Raw genomic sequence first — 19,813 nt, 5'->3', positions numbered from 1 at the left:
ATCCTAAACTCTGGCCACCGGTGGCTGGAGGAGCTTTCTCTAAGCTGAAGTCTGCCTTTTCATCTGCTTCCGTTCTCACCCGTCTCAGCCTAATACTGTGAAACCGTCCCTGCTAGAGGTTGACGCCTCAAACGTTGGTGTTAGAGCTATTCTCACTCAGAAGGGGCCCAAAGGCCGAACTCTAACCTGTGGGTTCTTCTCCAAGACCTTTTCAGCTGCAGGAACTACTCTATTGGTGATTGGGAGCTTCTGGCCATTAAACTTGCTTCAGAACAGTGGCGTTAACTTCAAGAGGGAGCTCATCATCCAGTCAGTGTCTATATTGATCACAAAAATCCCCTGTACCTCCAGACTGCCCAGCATCTCAATCCAAGACAGGCTCGTTGGTCTCTCTTCTTATCCTGCTTCAACTTCCTGATACATTTCCAGCTGGCATCTCATGCCCAGCATCTCATGCATCGGATGTTGTTGGGGAAGATCCTGCTCTATCTTTTCCTCGTGTGTGGCACCGTACCGCCGCTGGGTTGCCATAGCTGTCCAAGAGGGAATATATCCGTCCATGATATATGTCCCCACAACAGTCGTATGAATGTGGCCCAAAGAGAAACTCATCTTTCAAATCATGATTGTGTGAGCTAACGAGCAGTAGATACAGGCAGTTAAAGTAAAATGCGGGAATTGGATCTTTATCAGTAGCTCACATTCCCAACAATGAATTTATTTTCCTATATCCACTAGCCTTATGTTTGTAAAGATAAAATGGCCTTCTTTAATCTGATATTAGCTGCTGTAGAGCATGCAGTAATGTCTTAATTGATGCTCACCCTCTGAGCCTGAATATTCTATGACAGAATATGATCATTTTCATGACATACAGGCGGGCTTCCACATAGAACAGGTAATTCTAGAAATCACATTTCATACCCTACCTGGGGGTGCTGATAGCTTGGTATAAATGGAGGTGACGCTTTAATGAGAATTAGCCATTAAAGACCACCTTTGCATGCATAAAAGCCATGCCATCAGCACAGTGTAGGGATGGGAGGTTGGCTAGTTTCCTACACTGTGCTGATGAGATGTAAAACCGTAGAACCAGCGCTTTCCACAGCTGGGAGTCTTTACTGTCTCACTCATGTCACTAGGTTTTTTGAAAGTCAAGTTTGATGATCATGTTTCACGATAGCACCTAGTCATATTTTTCCCAATCTGGAAAACATATTTCCTTTACAATATATTTGTGATGTCTTTAAGCAACCACCTGACATCTAATTCACCTGAAATACATAACATTAAGAAGCTGCCATCTCCATACATATATCTGCCCCAATCTCCAGGTACCACGCATAACCCTTTCATATTTTCTGCTCCTGACATTCTTGCTTCCCCACCAAAATATTTCTTATAATATGAGGTTATCAAATAGACTTAACACTTCGCCTGTGGTGGCTGTAACCTGCTTCGGCCACAGAATCGCTACACTGGATTTGGGATCTTGCTTGCCGGTGCTTTAGAACCTTTCTTGTAACTTAGTACCTTGGAGTTTTGGGTGAATTTTCAGGCACAGACATTCAGAAAAACAGAGTCCCTATCTGGGTTTATAGCATAGAATTGCACTGTTAACTAGTGACGGAACACCTTGAACCATCGAAGGCTATAGTGAGTGCGCAGGTTCAGAACGACTCCCAATGGCCGCGTCCCACCCCAAAAGCTTGGTATGGCGGTGGCATTAGAGGAGTAACAGACACAATTCCTGGGCTAGTGCTCAAGCTTTCAGGTGAACAAGCCCTGATACATGTTCCCATTTGTCTCTCACTACAACTAATACCAACTGCACTACTGTATTTAGCAGACTGATTTCTATATGATTTATTTAACTACAACTCCAATTTCTTTTGAAGGATCTAGGAAACTTTTCAGCTTCAAGTTGTTTCTCAGCCATTATTAATACTTTAGAGTTAAAAGAACAGTGCAAGTAATGCAAACAAGTGCAAAACGCATGAAACAGGAAGCATGTTCAACGTCCAAACAATATTATTTTCCATGGACAAGCGTGCTGGTGGAGACTGCATACAAGCTCCTTTAGTATCATAAATAAGCTATACCGTGTGCTTGACAAGTGCTATATATTGTGATCTGTAATTTTTAGGACAGACCTTTAGCTGAGCTATCTTTGACTAACATTTACTATGATTGACTACTGACATGTGCAGCTGCGGCTTAGAAAAACTCATTTGTATCCTTGATCTCACCTCCTCATTCTGCCTGCACTGTCCTGGCTCATGGGCACATCGATTCATGAAGCAATGTCATCCAATGTTGTATGGGTCTCGCTGAACATGTCACTTGTGCTCTCAGCTCTTACAGACCATCAGAATTTTTTCTGTTGGAGTGGACAGTCCTAGAGAAGAAGAACCACCCAGGACATCAGAACCATAAGGAGAAGCATTGCCGCTGCCTTCTGACTTATCTGGTAAATCTTTGGAACCTTGGGATTGTTCATTTCTTCAAGTTCTTTACTTGGATACAATGCATTTCAATAAATAATTTCATGTCCAGTCTAACTGTCCGGGAAGAACATTAGGGTTTGCTGTGCCTTTCAGAGAACCTCCTGGGTGACCAAGCTCACAGATTCCCACTCTTCCATTGAGTCCTAAGATTGGATGCAGAGTACCCATCTCTAACAGGTCCATAACGGGTTATTCTTATGATGGAGAAGCTCTCCTACACATTCTCTCTGATCTCCAGAACATACTTTCTTCATTTCTCTTGTTCTCGATATTCTAAACTCCCAATTTGTGGAAGTAAAACACACAAAATATTTGTTATACACACAGGCTCTGAAATTAACCTAACACCAACTGTTTATAAAGGGTAAAACTTACCGTAACCTGAGCCATGGATGTGATTCTCCTGCCTCGGTGTATATCGCAAGCTCCTATGGATAAGTGTCTATCCTTCTTTATCTTTATCTGTCCGTCTGTTGTGTATTCTGTGTATAATAATGAGTTCTACACTCTCTCAGAAGTGTGACTAGAGAATTGCTTGTAGGGCACAGAGGGAGATATATCTGTTACTGCATGAACTCCGACATCCTCATAGTCAACGATCGCTGTAGGATGCACAGCTCCTATGTACTTTCTCACAAAGGATGCATTTTGTAATACAGTATAGGTTCCCCATTCCTCTTCTGCTTTCTATGATATCCCTAATGAGTGATAACTTAGTACATAAGACTGTAGGTAACATAACAATCTATAATGTCTGCGTATGAGTGTATATATAGACCGATAAGTCTCACGGGGGAGCTGACGTGATGACTTCTGCATTGCCTACTTCCTTCTGGATAGTCAGTTTTTTCTTTGTTCAGGAAATCCTCCCTTACAGACACATATATAAATTGGGAAAAGGACTCTAAATCACATCCCCTCTGCACCTTTCTCCCAGTTCCATCTGCTGGTGAAATATTAACCGTGGCTGTCTGTCCTGCACGCTACATTCCCCCCCTGAAAGCCAGGAACGTGCACCATCAGAAGAACCTCTCAAGTGGTATCAGAACATATTTACTGGAGTTAAATAAATTGGCGACGTGAAGGAGATACTTACCCTCCGTGGATGTTTATAATAAGGATCATCTTGGATTTATTTTGTTTGAAGGTTACTCACCATCTATTGAGATGGAAAATGCGGACCCCCTACATGTGAAGATTTGGATATGGGTGTGACTGGTAGGTAATTATTACAGTATGATTGTGCAAAGCTTTGGCATGGGTCAGGTAAATAAAACACAAGTATTAAAGCCTCCAAGCACTGGCTGACAGAATGGGCTGGCGGTGCCTAACCAACCCGTGCTATGAGAGGCAGATGACGGGGTAATAATATACATCCATGTGAGTGATGAGATCACCTGTGTCCTGCACCATAATGACTGATATGACTCCTTAGAACATATCATTGTGCTGTGGTATGATTACAGAGTACTGTGATCATTATCAGTGTATATCAGTATTATAGTCATGTGATTATTATCAGTGTATATCAGTATTATAGTCATGTGATTATTATCAGTGTATATCAGTATTATAGTCATGTGATTATTATCAGTGTATATCAGTATTATAGTCATGTGATTATTATCAGTGTATATCAGTATTATAGTCATGTGATTACTATCAGTGTATATCAGTATTATAGTCATGTGATTATTATCAGTGTATATCAGTATTATAGTCATGTGATTATTATCAGTGTATATCAGTATTATAGTCATGTGATTATTATCAGTATATATCAGTATTATAGTCATGTGATTATTATCAGTGTATATCAGTATTATAGTCATGTGATTATTATCAGTGTATATAAGTATTATAGTCATGTGATTATTATCAGTATATATCAGTATTATAGTCATGTGATTATTATCAGTGTATATCAGTATTATAGTCATGTGATTATTATCAGTATATATCAGTATTATAGTCATGTGATTATTATCAGTATATATCAGTATTATAATCATGTGATTGTTATCAGTATATATCAGTATTATAGTCATGTGATTATCAGTGTATATCAGTATTATAGTCATGTGATTATTATCAGTATATATCAGTATTATAGTCATGTGATTATCAGTGTATATCAGTATTATAGTCATGTGATTATTATCAGTGTATATCAGTATTATAGTCATGTGATTATTATCAGTATATGTCAGTATTATAGTCATGTGCTTGTTGTCAGTATTATAGTCATGTGATTATTATCAGTGTATATCAGTATTATAGTCATGTGATTATTATCAGTATATATCAGTATTATAGTCATGTGATTATTATCAGTGTATATCAGTATTACAGTCATGTGGTTATTATCAGTGTATATCAGTATTATAGTCATGTGATTATTATCAGTGTATATCAGTATTATGGTCATGTGATTATTATCAGTATACATCAGTATTATAGTCATGTGATTATTATCAGTGTATATCAGTATTATAGTCATGTGATTATTATCAGTGTATATCAGTATTATAGTCATGTGATTATTATCAGTGTATATCAGTATTATAGTCATGTGATTATTATCAGTGTATATCAGTATTATAGTCATGTGATTATTATCAGTATATATCAGTATTATAGTCATGTGATTATTATCAGTGTATATCAGTATTATAGTCATGTGATTATTATCAGCATATATCAGTATTATAGTCATGTGATTATTATCAGTATTATAGTCATGTGACTATTATCAGAATATATCAGTATTATAGTCATGTGACTATTATCAGAATGTATAAGTATTATAGTCACGTGCTTGTTATCAGTGTACACTCACCAGCCACTTTATTAGGTGCACCTGTCCAACTGCTCGTTAACACTTAATTTCTAATCAGCCAATCACATGGCGGCAGTGCATTTAGGCATGTAGACATGGTCAAGACAATCTCCTGCAGTTCTCCCGAGCATCAGTATGGGGAAGAAAGGTGATTTTTGGCCTTTGAACGTGGCATGGTTGTTGGTGCCAGAAGGGCTGGTCTGAGTATTTCAGAAACTGCTGATCTACTGGGATTTTCACGCACAACCATCTCTAGGGTTTACAGAGAATGGTCCAAAAAAAAAAAAACATCCAGTGAGCGGCAGTTCTGTGGGCGGAAATGCCTTGTTGATGCCAGAGGTCAGAGGAGAATGGGCAGACTGGTTCGAGCTGATAGAAAGGCAACAGTGGGGGTCATTTATTAAGGGCCCGATTCGCGTTTTCCCGACGTGTTACCCGAATATTTCCGTTTTGCGCCGCTTGTACTTAAATTGCCCCGGGATTTTGGCGCACGCGATCGGATTGTGGCGCATCGGCGCTGGCATGCGCGCGACGGAAATCGGGGGGCGTGGCCGAACGAAAACCCGACGTATTCGGAAAAACCGCCGCATTTAAAAACCGAAAATGTGTCGCATAAGGACCGCTTACCTTCACCTGGTCCAGCTCGGTGCATTCCGGCGCGATGAGTTTACTTTCAGCGCAGCAGCGCCACCTGGTGGACGGCGGAAGAACTACCTTATTAAATCCCGGCCGGACCCGAATCCAGAGCGGAGAAGCCGCCGCTGGAACGCGAATGGACCGGGTAAGTAAATTTGCCCCAGTGACTCAAAACGCCACCCGTTACAACCAAGGTAGGCAGAAGAGCATCTCTGAACGCACAGTACGTCGAACTTTGAGGCAGATGGGCTACAGCAGCAGAAGACCACACCGGGTGCCACTCCTTTCAGCTAAGAACAGGAAACTGAGGCTACAATTTGCACAAGTCATCGAAATTGGACAGTAGAAGATTGGAAAAACGTTGCCTGGTCTGATGAGTCTCGATTTCTGCTGCGACATTCGGATGGTAGGGTCAGAATTTGGCGTCAACAACATGAAAGCATGGATCCATCCTGCCTTGTATCAGCGGGTCAGGCTGGTGGTGGTGGTGTCATGGATCCATCCTGCCTTGTATCAGCGGGTCAGGCTGGTGGTGGTGGTGTCATGGATCCATCCTGCCTTGTATCAGCGGGTCAGGCTGGTGGTGGTGGTGTCATGGATCCATCCTGCCTTGTATCAGCGGCTCAGGCTGGTGGTGGTGGTGTCATGGATCCATCCTGCCTTGTATCAGCGGGTCAGGCTGGTGGTGGTGGTGTCATGGATCCATCCTGCCTTGTATCAGCGGCTCAGGCTGGTGGTGGTGGTGTCATGGATCCATCCTGCCTTGTATCAGCGGCTCAGGCTGGTGGTGCTGGTGTCATGGATCCATCCTGCCTTGTATCAGCGGGTCAGGCTGGTGGTGGTGTCATGGATCCATCCTGCCTTGTATCAGCGGCTCAGGCTGGGGGTGTCATGGATCCATCCTGCCTTGTATCAGCGGCTCAGGCTGGTGGTGCTGGTGTCATGGATCCATCCTGCCTTGTATCAGCGGGTCAGGCTGGTGCTGGTGGTGTCATGGATCTATCCTGCCTTGTATCAGCGGCTCAGGCTGGTGGTGCTGGTGTCATGGATCCATCCTGCCTTGTATCAGCGGCTCAGGCTGGTGGTGCTGGTGTCATGGATCCATCCTGCCTTGTATCAGCGGCTCAGGCTGGTGGTGGTGGTGGTGGTGTCATGGTGTTGTTGCTGCCCATGTCCATCCCTTTATGAGCACAATGTACCCTGTAACATCTGATGGCTACTTTCAGCAGGATAATGCGCCATGTCATAAAGCTGGAATCATCTCAGACTGGTTTCTTGAACATGACAATGAGGTCACTGGACACAAATGGCCTCCACAGTCACCAGATCTCAATCCAATAGAGCATCTTTGGGATGTGGTGGAACGGGAGATTCGCATCATGGATGTGCAGCCGACAAATCTGCGGCAACTGTGTGATGCCATCATGTCACTATGGAGCAAAATCTCTGAGGAGCTTCCAGCACCTTGTTGTATCTATGCCACAAAGAATTAAGGGAAGTTCTGAAGGCAAAAGGGGTCCAACCCGTTACTAGCATGGGGTACCTAATAAAGTGGCCGGTGAGTGTATATAGATATCAGACTTATTATAATTCTGTCTGTGTTGCCTATTGAGATCCAAACTATGGAAAGCAATGTCCTGTTTTTGGGGCAACCCCCTTCATCCCCCACCCAGCCAAAGAACAACTTCAGCGTCCTGTAAAAACAGCTCAGCATCATATGTCCATGTGCTCATCAGTAATGATAACGTGACTGAGCGTTATTGGAAAGGGAACAGAATCTCTCTTTGTCATACTTTGACTCACACTGACTGAAATTAAGAAAGTTGTACAGAATAGAGAAACTATGACAGTGCTACTTTTGCAGATCTCTCAAAAAAGTTAAAGTAAAATTTACTGCAGTGCAACTTTGTAAAATTTCAGACTGTGCTTGAAAAGGGTCTTTGGTAAGATTTCGGTCCTGTTTGGGACATGGAGTCTCAGTTACCCTTTTGTTTAGTGCCGGCTCAGCGGAGTAGTCCATAGATTGATAGATGGATGTTGTATTAATGTGCTGTTTCTGTTATTTCACATAATGTAACATTTGTTTGTAACATTAGTCCATGTCAGAGATTAAATGTTTGGGTCCCCAAACACAAACTTCAGCTAAAAGTTTAGGTTCAGAAAGCTGTAGATGTACTGCTGAACTTGTCAAACCCAAACCCCATCCCTAATGAGGACCTTAGTGCACTCCAAATTCACAACTCCCCCTTGGAGCCCAGGCAGCCGTATATGTGATTCTACTCCCTGCATTTCACAGCCTCAAGCCCTCGGATACAACACTTGTTCTGCCTTTTTATTAGTTGCAGTAAATTTCTGTGTGGTAATATCTATCTCTAGTATAAAAAATGTCGGGAGGTTCTAAAGTATGCTCTGTGAGCTGGTAGTATGTATCATTTCCACATAGTACAGATAGTACTTAATGTTATGTAGATTATTATATGAATACAGGGAGTGCAGAAGTGGTAATAATGTGTGATATGGCAGCATAGTTTATGTTCTCCACAGGGCTGATGATTACACAAGGTGTTCTGGTATTGTTATCCATCTCTGCCAGGATGCAATCTGACTCTGTTGACCTGTCTTTCTACATTAGCTGTTCTGATGTTCTGACCATACCCTGAGGATACAGCAAAGCAATGGTCCTCAGCTCTGATTATGCAGTTTCTAAAGGGTTCATCTAGAACCAAATATGTTTATGCTAGTTGCCTCATTTATTTGCCGAAAGCTAAGTGTACAGTTCACAGAGCAGTTTCTGATACGGTTTTGTTCCTGTGGACCTTGCTCTAAGCCAACGTGTTCCAACTCTTTCTGTTCCAAGTCATTGCATATATTTGTAGTACTACATGACTACTGGTTATTGCTGGCTACACTCCTGATATAATCCAAGGTTTCTCACTTTGGATCCCTAACTGCTCTTCTGCTGATGTTCTAGTCCAGTTATGTTCTTGTCCAGAATCTCATAGAAACACAATATAGTAACACTAGGGGGCACATTTACTTTCCCGGGATATGGAGTGTCCTACGATCATGCACTCCGACGCAAATTCACAAAGATCGTGCGTCCGATATCCTGCATGTGTCGCTTCCCCACTCAGGTCCCTGGGTTCACCTTCTTCTTCCTGGTGCATGTAAGGGCATTGGTTGCGACACAATTTTAAAGTTAAATCCTGCGGTTTGTCCGAATCAGTCAGATCTTCCGACGGCCCGCCCCCTTGATCGCGTGCAGCACAATCCCCTTCTAAATACCTGTCACAGGGGCGCAAATCCGAAAACGTCGGAATATCCAACAAACGTGTGATCCGCAGGACCCTTAGTAAATAAGCCCCCATACGTCTATTAAATTACTTGTCCAATTGGTTAATAGTTGAAGAGGCTTTCTATCTAGCCCAGTCCAGCTTTGTATTCCATGTTCCTCTTATGTTGCACTTTGTCCTCTTCTATACTTCATGGCCACGTGTTGCCACTTGATTGCTGTGACATTTGCATTTTTGTTGCTTATTGGCAGTAGAATTTGTGAGCAATGAGATATAGTAGTATCGTTACATGGAAATTTGTGCACTGTATGATGGTAGAATTAACTTTGATATGTTGCTTTTAGTTACTGGCTGCTGAGAACTGTACTGTTTTATTATCTATGACTATTAGTTTATTTATGACCTGGAGGTGTTGCTGTATGCAGGTACACATACAGTATACAGTTAAAAAAAAGTTGCACGCCAGACATTGCAACTTTTTTCGGGTTCCGACTCACCTGCCACTTTCTCAGAAAATGGGCTTGAAGGGGCGGTCTGGTGAGCCGTATTTACTATAGTCTCCCGAAGAGAACCTACAGTTTAAACACCGGATATACTAAGAGATCTACTGGTGTGAAGTACACTGAGGGAAAGACTCACGCTCAAAATGCCAAACTGTATAATCTCCCCCATTGCATGGTGGCATGATGTACAGCAGGGTGCTGCTTTTAGAATGGCATCACCATCATTCATGCAGTATAAGTGCAAGTATCTTTGCTGCCCCCCTTTTACCCGGTTTCTTGCGGTTAGTTCTTACAGAGTTTGATTAGGAAGCTTATTCCTGCTGACACTTCTAAAATTTGCAATGAGACGGATTGCAATGGTCGACTTCTCTAAGTAACTTTCTGCTATATCATCACAAGTTCAATGGTATTGACCTCTGGCAACTGTCCAGGCCACTGGAATGAAGAGTTTTTCCCAGCACGGATATCCACATATGCTATAAATGACTGGTGTGGTGTCCGTGTCTCCCAGGATGCAACTTCAATGACCCAACTTTCATTCATATGCCATAAATATTTTTTTGGGCATCGGAAATCTCTCTTATACTTTGCACACATTCCCCTGTGGACATGCCCTCTAAGCAGGTGGCTTCTTGCCATCCATCATTAGTCTTTATCTCCGGTGCTTGTGCTGCTTGTTAAATGTGTTTCCAGATGGCTGTCCCCAGTTCCTTGGAAAAAAATGCAGAGATATTACACCAAGTGTGACACGTGTGGATCTTTCCTTCTTGCTGAGTAATTGTTTCGAACGTGTTCGTTTGACTTCCTCTTTCTGACCCTTTCACCCTGTCCCAGAGAACATCCTATGCGTGCCTTATGAATACCACGTTTCCTCAGCTTTCACAGTCATTGCCACAATCTATACTTATACCGGGCACATTAAGGGACCACAAAACCTCACAACCCAGTTCACACAATTCCCGTTGTCAGTTTGCGTCGCAACAGGTTTAGATCAATGTTTAGAGTTGCATTTATTTTACTGACTTGAAAGCCTTAAGCAAACGCATGTGCACTGTCTGTGAAATACATAATGGGGCACAATTACTAAGGGCCCGCAGCCGCGAATCCGTCGGGTTTTTCCCGAATATTTCCTCTTTGCGCTGTATTTCACGGGATTGTGGCGCACGCGATCGTTTTTTGGCGCAATCGCGCCGACTTTCGCGCGACAGAAATCGGGGGCGTGGCCACCGGACAACCCGAAGGATTCGGAAAAACCGCAGAATTTAAAAAGCCATTTGTGTCGCAAGATCAAGCACTCACATACACCAGAAAAAAGCAGGTGAACTCCAGCGGACCTTGGCGCAGCAGCGACACCTGGTGAATATCGGCGCACGGACCTTAGTGAATCCCGGCAGAACCCGAATCAGCGTCGGAGAACCCGCCGCTGGATCGCGACTGGACCGGGTAAGTAAATGTGCCCCAATGTGTGGTAGCCTCATTTCACACACTATAACAATGTGCGCAGAATGAAGTCCAAGCCTTATAGTTATTTATGATGCAAGTAGCAGCAGAATAACCTCATGTTTTATCCACATCAGAGCATGCAGGATGTTCTATACATTCATGGATATAGCTTCAATATTTCACCCGTCTTTTCTGGAGAGGGCTCCCCCGTCATGCATGGAGAGAGCTCACCCGTCATGTATGGAGAGGGCTCACCCGTCATGTATGGAGAGGGCTCACCCGTCATGCATGGAGAGGACTCCCCCGTCATGCATGGAGAGGACTCCCCCGTCATGCATGGAGAGGACTCCCCCGTCATGCATGGAGAGGGCTCCCCCGTCATGCATGGAGAGGGCTCCCCCGTCATGTCTGGAGAGTGCTCACCCGTTATGTATGGAAAGGGTTCAGTCTGTTAAAGACAGTAACAGTTCAGTGCGTGTTGACACTTCCATTTAAATTAAGCATAATATACCAGGGACAGGTTGATTTTAGAAGGAGGGAGGCCACGGATAACAGTGCCTGGATCTATGAGCAAGTGTTCCTGGTTTATCTGGATGGATTGTGATGGTAGATTTCCTTTAAGGGGTTACGTGTAACATTTCAAAAGTCACAAAATAACAATGTGGAAAATGCACATGTGAAAAAACGACTCCCAGAGTAGATGGTAAGAGGTGAGGCCAAGTGATTTTACCAGCTGTCAAATTTGGCGAGAAGATTAGCACTGCAACATTATACTTCCCATCAAAGCATCTGACACCACAATTTACCCCTAACAGAGAGAACATGGGGTCTCTGGAACAAAGAGGGGGGGGGGTGATTTTTGTAATGCTATCTGAAGGGCTAAAGGTAAAAATCAGGAACATGTAACAAGAAACAAGCTTTCCCTATATGTGGCTGACACTTTTATAGATACATCTGTGGCTGGAATATACTGATGTGGGGGTAACTATGATTGGCAACATATTGTTACTTACTTACACCTATTACTGTCACATGGTGCCAGACTCTGGCCCACATTTACTAAGCTACAGTTTTCTGTCGTTCTTTGCACGTTCATATCAGTGCTAACTGCTTGCACAGGTATTTAAGAAGTGTCCTCGGCACATTTGTGTCGCGGTTGCACGATTCTTTATACAACATAAATATCTGCACTAAAATGATGCACCACATTTATCATGCAAAGTCCAACAGAAATGTTTTGCACACCCCACGTTAAAGGTGCACCAAAAAAAACGTGGTGCACTCTGTTGAGGCAGTGGAGGGGGCGCCAGATTCATGAATAACGTGCACCAGAAATCCTGAATCTGGTGCTCCTTGCAAACTACACATAGTACAGACTGCACTGTTATTAGTAAATGTGGGGCACCATGTACAGGTTCTCCCCGACTTATAACACCCGACTCTCTCTGCCCATTGTGACACTCTCTGGATGCTCTTGTGATGCTCTCTTATGGTGATCTACAGAACTGGTCGTTTAGTGGGTGGGGAACAGGTTCCCTTTAAGAATAAACCTATAGAACTAATCTTGTCTGTAGCCCTGTGGCGGCCTGAACGAGTCTTGTATTTGTGGATAACATGGCAGCACACAGTGTAAAGGATGGAGGGTACCCCTGACTAATTAAGGAAGGTGCCCTGGGACTGGAGGCTGGGGGTAGTTTTGGGTGAATAAGAGTGTATATTGGCTGTTCTCACCTTAATGTGATGGATGGGGGAGGCGGGCTTGTTTTGGGGTACCATCCATCCCCCTTTGTCTAGCTCACCATGTTCCCACGCCTTGTTTACGTGGGGTATTATAAGCCCCTGTTTCCCTATCATCTACCTCTTGGGCAAAGTCGGCACCGAAGCGGCCTACCCTCCTCCCTGTGTTATATTTCTTGTTGTTTTATGTTAATTTACGAAGTTTTCTTGTTTATCTCTTAAGTCGCAGCTGGCGGAAAGTGAGAAATGTGTTGGAGAAGGCTTGGCTGGCCGACTTGTTAGCTGGGAGTCAAGCTCGCATACAGCGCCCGAGCACGTGGAGACAAATATAAAATTCAAGTGCCTTAAGCCTTTGTTGTACGGAGATAATAAAGCTGCAAGCTTTTTGCACGAAGCAAGAGTTGTGATCTGTTTTATTCATAAGTTGGTTGATAAGAGGTTTTAGCGCGGCATTAAGGTGCCAATGTGTTTTACTTAAAGATACGGGTAGTTCATGCCTTCAGTCTAGGTTGCGGAGCACTTATTGGCACACTGATAGCACTTATACTGGTCCTGCTGGGGACATTTGTGTGTGTATCCTCTGAGGGAATGCCATGTACTCTCTAGATTACACGTACCGCAGATAGTGATCGCCAGTCTAACCGTGAAAACGCTCACAGCTCCTAACACATGAATTCAGCAAGTGCATTCATTTTCAGGTAAATTCAGCAGAAAGCACAAGTAAGCAGCACATTCCCTCAGTGATCAGTCACCTCATAAGTGTCTTCCCCTTTTTTCGCTGACAAGTATCAAGGACTAAAGTTTTCAGTTTAGAGAAGAGCAGTCAGACCCCAGGCACACTGCCAGCAGATGTAAAATGCCTGGAGATTAAAAATAGCAAAACTATTCATGGCCTGCGCTCATGCCAACTGGAACATGTCCAACGGATGACTGTACAACACAATATAAGCATATTATACACAGAACAATACATACAGCATACAGGGCGAGTAGTATCAGTCAGAACATATCCAGTATAGAGCAAGCACGAGTCATCAGCATAAAGCAAGGGCTTGTACCCAAGACTGGGACACCGTACAAAATCCACCAATAGTCTATTGTACTAGACGAGGAAGGATCATCTCCACAATGCTTCAGCAGTCCCACACATCCCATATGGCACAAAGCAGTCAGGATTGTGCATATATTTCAGTTTATATGTACGTAAATCACCTTATATTAACTGGACTTAATGTGGGGGTTTCCCATTTTATAGAATCGTCTTTTAGGCATTTACGGTTGCCTTTAATATACCCCTACCTTGCCCCTAATTTCAAGGAAGCAATCACTGGTTAGCCCCAACATGAATCTCCAAACACAAAGATGGGACAACCATGTATTTGTACATCATTTGTATGTGCTTACTTTTATATGTGTTACGTGTACAGGACTCACTAGTAGCCGTCATTAGGACCAAGCTCACAGGAGTTTATGAATTGGTCACTTAAGCCACTTGGGGTCTGATGACCATATTTCTCCATGTGAAGCTCTGCCCCTCCCTCAGATAGTCGAGGTACAAGAACTTTACTGTAAAATTATCTATTATTATTTTCTAGTATGGTGTAGAAATGAGCACAATAAGATTTTTTGTGGAACTTCTAGGAAAAAGTTTTGACCTTAGTCGATAAGTTAAGGACAAGTTTGGGAGAGGTCTATGCAGTATTCCCCAGGAGAATATCTGGCTACTTGACATGCACACAGTCCTATTATCTCGCAGTGTAACATACAAGACATGCTTATACAGATTGGTGTCTATCTCATGGACATGCACTATGACTGTACATTCAGAGCAATGAGATCCGTATCTGCAGGACGGCCTTGAGCCTCTGCAGGTTTCATCACCTCGCTCAGAGCTCACCAAGCTTTGTTGTCTTATCTTCCTTCAGAAAACTGCAAACTCGCATTTTTCTAGGAATTACCAGTGTTACAGCATTGGGTAACTAATATTAGGGGTTAAACATACTACATCTATGTCATATGCCTTTAATCTCATTGGTTTGTCTGGAAATAGCCAGGACTTCAGGGAAACATTCCTCATCTAGGCCAGGCAACACGTGTCGTGGATAAAGAAGTTGTACGGAGATTACTTTTTTACTGCTTGCTTTAACTTTAGCTTTCAGTCTCTCATTGCTCTATACACAATCTATATAGAGGGGAGATGGAGACATGAGGTGAGGTCACAATCTATATGGAGGGTAGATGGAGACACCAGGTGAGGACACAATCTATATGGGGGGTAGATGGAGACACGAGGTGAGGACACAATCTATATGGAGGGGAGATGGAGACACGAGGTGAGGACACAATCTATATGGAGGGTAGATGGAGACACGAGGTGAGGACACAATCTATATGGAGGGTAGATGGAGACACGAGGTGAGGACACAATCTATATGGAGGGGAGATGGAGACACGAGGTGAGGACACAATCTATATGGAGGGTAGATGGAGACACGAGGTGAGGACACAATCTATATGGAGGGGAGATGGAGACACGAGGTGAGGACACAATCTATATGGGGGGTAGATGGAGACACGAGGTGAGGACACAATCTATATGGAGGGGAGATGGAGACACGAGGTGAGGACACAATCTATATGGAGGGTAGATGGAGACACGAGGTGAGGACACAATCTATATGGAGGGTAGATGGAGACACGAGGTGAGGACACAATCTATATGGAGGGGAGATGGAGACACGAGGTGAGGTCACAATCTATATGGAGGGTAGATGGAGACACGAGGTGAGGTCACAATCTATATGGAGGGGAGATGGAGACACGAGGTGAGGACACAATCTATATGGAGGGTAGATGGAGACACGAGGTGAGGTCACAATCTATATGGAGGGGAGATGGAGACACGAGGTGAGGACACAATCTATATGGAGGGGAGATGGAGACACGAGGTGAGGACACAATCTATATGGAGGGTAGATGGAGACACGAGGTGAGGACACAATCTATATGGAGGGAAGATGGAGGCACGAGGTGAGGACACAATCTATATGGAGGGTAGATGGAGATACGAGGTGAGGACACAATCTATATGGAGGGTAGATGGAGACACGAGGTGAGGACACAATCTATATGGAGGGGAGATGGAGACACGAGGTGAGGACACAATCTATATGGAGGGTAGATGGAGACACGAGGTGAGGACACAATCTATATGGAGGGTAGATGGAGACACGAGGTGAGGACACAATCTATATGGAGGGTAGATGGAGACAGGAGGTGAGGACACAATCTATATGGAGGGGAGATGGAGACACGAGGTGAGGACACAATCTATATGGAGGGGGGTAGATGGAGACAAGAGGTGAGGACACAATCTATATGGAGGGTAGATGGAGACACGAGGTGAGGACACAATCTATATGGAGGGTAGATGGAGACAGGAGGTGAGGACACAATCTATATGGAGGGTAGATGGAGACAGGAGGTGAGGACACAATCTATATGGAGGGGAGATGGAGACACGAGGTGAGGACACAATCTATATGGAGGGGGGTAGATGGAGACACGAGGTGAGGACACAATCTATATGGAGGGTAGATGGAGACACGAGGTGAGGACACAATCTATATGGAGGGGAGATGGAGACACGAGGTGAGGACACAATCTATATGGAGGGTAGATGGAGACACGAGGTGAGGACACAATCTATATGGAGGGGGGATGGGGACACGAGGTGAGGACACAATCTATATGGAGGGGAGATGGAGACACGAGGTGAGGACACAATCTATATGGAGGGTAGATGGAGACACGAGGTGAGGACACAATCTATATGGAGGGAAGATGGAGACACCAGGTGAGGACACAATCTATATGGAGGGGAGATGGAGACACGAGGTGAGGACACAATCTATATGGAGGAGAGATGGAGACACGAGGTGAGGACACAATCTATATGGAGGGAAGATGGAGACACGAGGTGAGGACACAATCTATATGGAGGGGAGATGGAGACACGAGGTGAGGACACAATCTATATGGAGGGGAGATGGAGACACGAGGTGAGGACACAATCTATATGGATGGTAGATGGAGATAGGAGGTGAGGACACAATCTATATGGAGGGAGGATGGAGACACAAGGTGAGGACACAATCTATATGGAGGGGAGATGGAGACACGAGCTGATGACACAATCTATATGGAGGGGAGATGGAGACACGAGGTGAGGACACAATCTATATGGAGGGGGGTAGATGGAGACAAGAGGTGAGGACACAATCTATATGGAGGGTAGATGGAGACACGAGGTGAGGACACAATCTATATGGAGGGAAGATGGAGACACGAGGTGAGGACACAATCTATATGGAGGGTAGATGGAGACACGAGGTGAGGACACAATTTATATGGAGGGGAGATGGAGACACGAGGTGAGGACACAATCTATATGGAGGGTAGATGGAGACACGAGGTGAGGACACAATCTATATGGAGGGAAGATGGAGACACCAGGTGAGGACACAATCTATATGGAGGGGAGATGGAGACACGAGGTGAGGACACAATCTATATGGAGGAGAGATGGAGACACGAGGTGAGGACACAATCTATATGGAGGGAAGATGGAGACACGAGGTGAGGACACAATCTATATGGATGGGAGATGGAGACACGAGGTGAGGACACAATCTATATGGAGGGGAGATGGAGACACGAGGTGAGGACACAATCTATATGGATGGTAGATGGAGATAGGAGGTGAGGACACAATCTATATGGAGGGAGGATGGAGACACAAGGTGAGGACACAATCTATATGGAGGGGAGATGGAGACACGAGCTGATGACACAATCTATATGGAGGGGAGATGGAGACACGAGGTGAGGACACAATCTATATGGAGGGGGGTAGATGGAGACAAGAGGTGAGGACACAATCTATATGGAGGGTAGATGGAGACACGAGGTGAGGACACAATCTATATGGAGGGAAGATGGAGACACGAGGTGAGGACACAATCTATATGGAGGGTAGATGGAGACACGAGGTGAGGACACAATTTATATGGAGGGGAGATGGAGACACGAGGTGAGGGCTCACAATCTATATGGAGGGTAGATGAAGACACGAGGTGAGGTCACAACCTATATGGAGGGGAGATGAAGAAACAAAGTGGAAACACAATGTATGTGGGAGGTAGATGGGGACACGAGGTGAGGGGGCATAGTTCTTTCCAGGTTGTAGATGATCCTAAACAGATGGGTTTCTAGGTTACCTTTGAAGGTTTGGAAGGTGGGGGACAGTCTGACACATTTTGGTAGGATGATACTCTTAGGAGGTCACCCTTTGAGTCAGCCTGGGGCTTTTATTATTGTGCCACTAGTTTGCTGACAGGAGCTATCTATGTCCTGCAGGCCAAGTCAGAGTGTTCTGTTGGACATGCTGCTGAAGGACTGTCCGCTGCTGGATTTATTGCTCCTGGATGCCAGAGGGATTGTTACTGGAAAGCTGCAGGACTCTTGGTGAGTGCTTTAGGGATAGCTGAGCTGATTTACCACCCCAGATGTTCTAAACAAACCCATCCTATAGAAGCCCATATACAGCACACAACCATCTGACTGTCATTGAGATTTTGTCAGATGTTTGGATGTGTGCCCCACACATACATGTTCATGCCTTATGTATCCAAGCCTTTACACAAATGTTCCCAGTGATAAGGTGACACAGTGCATGTCTTGGTCGTAGTTAAGTTCTTTCCAGACACTTTCATGCACCATCCTGCTGAGTAGGCGTGGCAGATACTCCTATATCTGGGGTATACAGATATGACCTTGAGCCTCATTGATGAACACCTGCATTTTGTGACTGTTGTTGTTAGGGTTGGGTAACACAGAAGACAGGGGATAGTGTGCCCTGAGCTTGTCCCAACCTCTGTCCCTTCCTATAGCCCCCCCCCACTCTAAACCATGGGGCGACTACTTGAAGACTCGAAATACACTGGATAAGTGTGGGAAGGGAAACACAAACAGACTGACAAACATAAAACACAAAAGAATGGTAAACTAGCCGGAGTCACGAGAGGGAACGTCAAGAGCAAAATCAGTAAGCAAAGAGTCAATGTCAAAAACTAGCCGAGGTCACAACAACACAGATACAGAGCAATACAACCTAATGCAGCATGCGAGTGATGAAGGGATTTCAAACACTGGCACAGGTGACTAGTGAAGCTGCAATTTATGCAACCAGAACTCCACCTCTAGAGCCTGATAGGAGCTGGACAGCTTCTGGGAATTAGCACCTCATGGTGCAGAACAACCAGGCATCATGCAGAGGTACACAAGTCCCAGCAGTTCCGAACACAACTCCTAGACAGCGTGAGATCTTAGCAGCCGCTGCCCGGGACGAGAGGTGGAGTTAGCGCGGATACGCGCCGGGGGTCGGAGAACGCTGCTGGCACCAGCAGAAGAACCAGAAGTCCCAGCATTCTCCCTAGCGACCCTGACAGTTGTCTTACAATAAGTCCTATAAATCAATCCAAAAGTCCTGTTTAATCTTTTCACCAGAACTCCTTATACAGCTTGCAATTTTACCACCATGTAAACACTTTAAACTATTTCGCTCAATGAGAAATGACATTTCTATGCATGGCACATTTACCAAAATTAGTCTAGGATACTGATTAGTGAGCCCATGAGCCCTCTCCATGCACCAGGACAATATGCGCACCTTACTATTACGGCGCACATAAGGAAGGGCTTAAGAGCACATCTGAAACTTTGGAGGGTGGGTATTTGTCTGATAGTCCGGGGAAGGGCATTCCAGAGAATTGGTGCGAATCGATAGAAGTCCTG

General features: G+C 44.4%; 1 protein-coding gene across 2 annotated transcripts in view; it reads left to right on the top strand.

Moving 5' to 3' along the window:
- The first annotated feature begins 2,297 nt into the window (after nucleotides 1–2,297).
- LOC140125827 (erythropoietin-like) overlaps nucleotides 2,298–19,813 on the top strand; it is a 36,840-nt gene continuing 19,324 nt past the window's right edge. The window contains exon 1 of one of the 2 annotated variants that reach the window (XM_072144698.1): nucleotides 2,298–3,725. In XM_072144698.1, the coding sequence (XP_072000799.1) occupies nucleotides 3,713–3,725 (13 nt within the window). In that variant the 5' untranslated portion in view covers nucleotides 2,298–3,712. Of the gene's footprint in view, nucleotides 3,726–18,352; nucleotides 18,485–19,813 lie in introns of those variants that run through there. The other variant, XM_072144697.1, reaches the window with a different exon arrangement.

Source organism: Engystomops pustulosus, chromosome 4 (genome assembly GCF_040894005.1).
Source record: "Engystomops pustulosus chromosome 4, aEngPut4.maternal, whole genome shotgun sequence".
Classification (NCBI taxonomy): Eukaryota; Metazoa; Chordata; class Amphibia; order Anura; family Leptodactylidae; genus Engystomops; species Engystomops pustulosus.
This window is presented reverse-complemented; position numbering and strand designations above follow the sequence as displayed.